At 48.8% G+C, this 3981-nt stretch overlaps 1 protein-coding gene across 1 annotated transcript in view; it reads right to left on the bottom strand.

The window, feature by feature from the left end:
* KLHDC10 (kelch domain containing 10) overlaps nucleotides 1-3981 on the bottom strand; it is a 16389-nt gene that overhangs the window by 3159 nt on the left and 9249 nt on the right. The window contains exons 4-8 of the mRNA XM_017727970.1: nucleotides 3452-3606; nucleotides 2805-2953; nucleotides 2109-2193; nucleotides 1434-1500; nucleotides 870-917 (exon numbers count right to left, since the gene is read on the bottom strand). Coding sequence (XP_017583459.1) covers nucleotides 870-917; nucleotides 1434-1500; nucleotides 2109-2193; nucleotides 2805-2953; nucleotides 3452-3606 — 504 coding nt within the window. The remainder of the gene's footprint in view (nucleotides 1-869; nucleotides 918-1433; nucleotides 1501-2108; nucleotides 2194-2804; nucleotides 2954-3451; nucleotides 3607-3981) is intronic.

Raw genomic sequence — 3981 nt, 5'->3', positions numbered from 1 at the left:
AGTCCTTGTCCCCAGTCCCTCTCCAGCTCTCCTGGAGCCCCTTCAGGCCCTGCCAGGGGCTCGCAGCTCTCCCTGGATCCTTCTCCTCTCCAGGGGAACATTCCCAGCTCTCCCAGCCCGGCTCCAGAGCAGAAGGGAGCCTTTGAAGCATCTCTCTGGCCTTCCCTGGACTCTCTCCAGCAGCTCCAGGTCCTGCTGCTGTGTCCCCAGGGCTGGGGCAGCTCTGCAGGTGGGCTCTCACCTGAGGGGCACAGGGACAGGATCCCCCTCCCCTGCTGCCCACACTGGGGGATCAGGGTGGATTTCTGGCTCACGTCCCACTTGCCAGCCTGCCACTATCCCAACCCCACCATGGCAGACTCAGGGCTAAATGCCATTGGAAGCAGGAGTGCATTCCCTCTTTTTGTAGCCAACCTGACTTCCCAGGCATCTGGGTTTGATCAGATTCCAGGGATTTTAAATCCACGGGGAGCAGCTCCAGCTCCCAGTCCTGCCTTGCTCCCAGATTTGCCCAAGTTCCCAACTCAGAGGCTGCCAAATCCTGCTGGTGAAGGGGATTGGAAGCATCTCCCAGCTCCTGCCTTACTTCTATCGGCACAGTTAACACTCCTAGGAAATACAACCCAGCATTTCACTCCACCCTTCAACAGAGAGCACTCAGCACTGACCTGCAGAGTTTGGAAAAGAGGGATCAAGATTGTAACTGTTTTTTCAGTGCAGAAGAAAGAGTGGTGCCAGCTGGGCAGCTTAAGGGCTGTCAGTGAGGAAAAAATCCTCTTCCAGAAAAGCTGCATGTTCCCCACAGCTCTCTCCAGCTCTCCACTGTTTGGTTGTACAAGATACACCCATTTTCCAGAGGTAAATCTTACCATTTTTTATCTGGACACAGCTGTGGCATCTTCTGGCTGCTGGGAAGCCTGGGGACAATAAATTTAAAAATATGTAACAACAACAGTTGCTTTAAAGTGCTTGTGCAAGTGGTGATTTTGTCTCAACATTTAATCATGGAGTTTATTTTTTAAGAGGTTCTGCTTTCCTGCAATCCCAGGTATAAAAGCTGTAATTTTAAGCAGCTGTTTCAGGTTTGATTCCTAATTCCTCTCTAGGGAAGGAAGAAATGTGCTGGAATCTTGTTCCCCAGATCTGGGGCTTGGTGAAAAGCAGTTGTGAGATTCCAGGGAAAGCCCAGGGCCTCAAAGGGAGCAGAGATGATCTGGATCCTCTGGGAGCAGATCCAGGCACTGTCACCTTCCCCAGGCAGGGAGGGAGGGAAGCCAGACTGCCAAATTCCCTTGGATGGGTTAATCCCCAGTGCTGAAGCACAAGCAGGATCTCAAAGCCAGCATTAAGTCACATCCTGAACAAGAAAACTGCATCTCCAAGCACCTTGGCCACTCTGGTTTACAGGGAAAGATGGGAAATTCCAAACTCACCGACTTTCTCGTGAGGTTTTGTGGTGATCTCCTCCCAGGTGTTGGTTTCCAGGTTGTAGGCATGGATCTGGAGGGAAAAAGAGGAGCCATGAGATCCTCCTGGCTCTGCCAGCACCAGGATGAGGCAGCCACAGGCTCTGACCCACTATAAATAACTCCTTTTCTTTCATTAAGTGTAAACCCAAAAATAGCTGATCCCAGCCAGTGACTAAGCAGGTCTAAAATCACCTTCCAAGCTCCATCCCAGCTTTGCTATTTCAGCCCTACAGCTGAAGAAAAAAAAAAAAAAAAAAAAAAAAAAAAAAGAGTATTGCTTTTTAAAAGAGCTGGGCCAATTAAAATCCACACCCTTGAGTTCTCAGAAGGATTTAGAAATACCTTTCTCCTACTTCATGTAGGGAGAAAAGAAATGGAACAATGGAGAGATCAAATGTCACATTAAGTGCTGCAGATCCCACTTTTTTTGGAAGCAGAGCACTATTTAAAGTGTCCACAGATTCATCACCAGGACATCCTGTGGCAAACCCAGGTTTTACAGAAATAGGAGAGCAATCTGCTCCCAGTTATCTGGGCTTTTTTTTTTTACCAGGCTCTCCAGGCAAAGCCAGATGAAAAGGCAGTGCTGGTTATACCTCAGTGTGGAAAATCCCCTATGCAAGATCCCAAACACCTCACCTTATCCAAGGAATAAGCTGTCCAGGAAGTTCCACCTCCCAGGATATAAATCCGTTGACCGTCATGAGCAATTTCATGTCTGTACCTGAGGGAGCAAAGAACATCCAGCAGCACAATTAACAACAACAAAAAACCTTCTGGAAAACACCACCAAATTCCAGGGATTTGAGCAGAAACTCCCAAGCCTGGCTATGCTGCATCAGTCCCTCAGGCTGGGAATATTCAGGAGATGTGGAAATTTTCCTGAGCCCTCCAAGCAGCACGCCAGAAGTTTGAAAGGCATTTTCTGATTGCAGAGCAATTATTAATTAATTAAGTGCAATGATTATGGAACACCAGGACAGCTATTAATATTCCAGCCCCTTCTAAGATGGTCCCTGGCAGTGTCCAAGGCCAGGTTGGACGGGGCTTGGAGCAACCTGGGATACTGGGAGGTGTCCCTGCCCATGGCAGAGGGTAGAGTTGGATTTGCTTCAAGGTTCCTCCCCACCCAAACCAGTCTGAGATTCTTGCATTCCCAATTCTGTTCTCAGCTGGACACCAAACCATGGATGAGAGTGAACAAAATCCTTCCTTCCAACGCCACAGCGATCCCAGGCAAAGGAGGGCTGGAAATGCCAACCTGAGCAAGGTTTCCCAAAGCTTCCCATTGTCTGCCTCCCAAAAAAAGCTCCCTGAGGCTGCCCAGGTGCTCACCTCTCCTCTGGCATGTCACAGGACATATTGTTTGGCTTCAGCTGGGTCCATTCCCGAGTGTTGAGGTCCAGCTTGTGGAGGTCGGTGCTGTAGATGTACCCAGTTGTTCCTCCAAACACGTAGAGACACCCATTGATGATGGCCATGGCCTGGCAGAGAAACCAGTTAGAAAGGACTAGGGACACCTGGGGCTGGAAAAGAGGGAATTCCTGCTCTTCCAAAGCAGATGTGCACCAGCAAAAGGGGTCAGTCCTGCTCGGAGCGTGAATCCCTTTCTTTGTCCACCCTGTTCATCTGCATTATGGAAAGTCTTAAAAGGTGTTATTCTAATATAAAGAAACCCTACAAATTTTCATTTTGAGTTTTGGGTTTTGAAGGTTTTTGACTCCCAACCACTCCTTAAACCAGATTTTTTTCATTCAGCTGCACCAGGTATTTAGTGAACAAATTTTGGCCTTTCCAACTAGGAGAAAACCTCCTTTCCTTTGAACTCTCCAAGAACCAAGGCTGCTTTATTTCTTTAAGGAAGGATACCTGCTTTTCTTTGTGCTTTTATACAGAGAGAACAACTCTGGTGAGGAGCAGGGAAGAGATTTTGGTGTTCTGGCCCCTTTCGGAGGCACTCAGGGCTTCCTTGTGCTCCCTACCTGGCCGTAGATGCGGTTGGGTTTCTTGCCACGGCAGCTGAGCAGAGCCCATCTCTTGTACTTGACATTGCACACGTGGACATCGTTCCCATTGCTCTCTCCAAAGGGGATCCCGGTGCCCCCAAAAACCAGGAGGTTGTTGCCATGTAAAACAACTGGGAGAGAGAGAAAAAACAGGGACGCTCATTGCTGTGAGATCAGCAGAACAGAACGATTTCTCCAGGCTGTTCCAAGCCAGCTTGGACAGGGCTTGGAGCAACCTCCTCTAGGGAAGGTGTCCCTGCCCATGGCGTGGAACTGGATGATCTTTAAGCTCCCTTCCCACCCAAACCATTCCATGCTTCCATGCTCTGGAGACAGCAGTGCTCAGTGCTGCTCAAATTCCCTACAATCCTCTCTGCGCATTTACGGCTTCGAGATGCTCTAAAAGAGAAAGGATCCCAACTAAAACCATGGTAACCAAAGGTCTGCCTTGAAAAGGGAACAAAGATACCTATTTTTGGATGCTTTGAGATGTCTGCAAGAAGCAC

Source organism: Corvus brachyrhynchos, unplaced genomic scaffold (assembly GCF_000691975.1).
Source record: "Corvus brachyrhynchos isolate BGI_N302 unplaced genomic scaffold, ASM69197v1 scaffold182, whole genome shotgun sequence".
Taxonomy (NCBI): Eukaryota; Metazoa; Chordata; class Aves; order Passeriformes; family Corvidae; genus Corvus; species Corvus brachyrhynchos.
The sequence above is the reverse complement of the archived record's forward strand: the minus strand, read 5'-3'. Positions and strand labels throughout refer to the sequence as shown.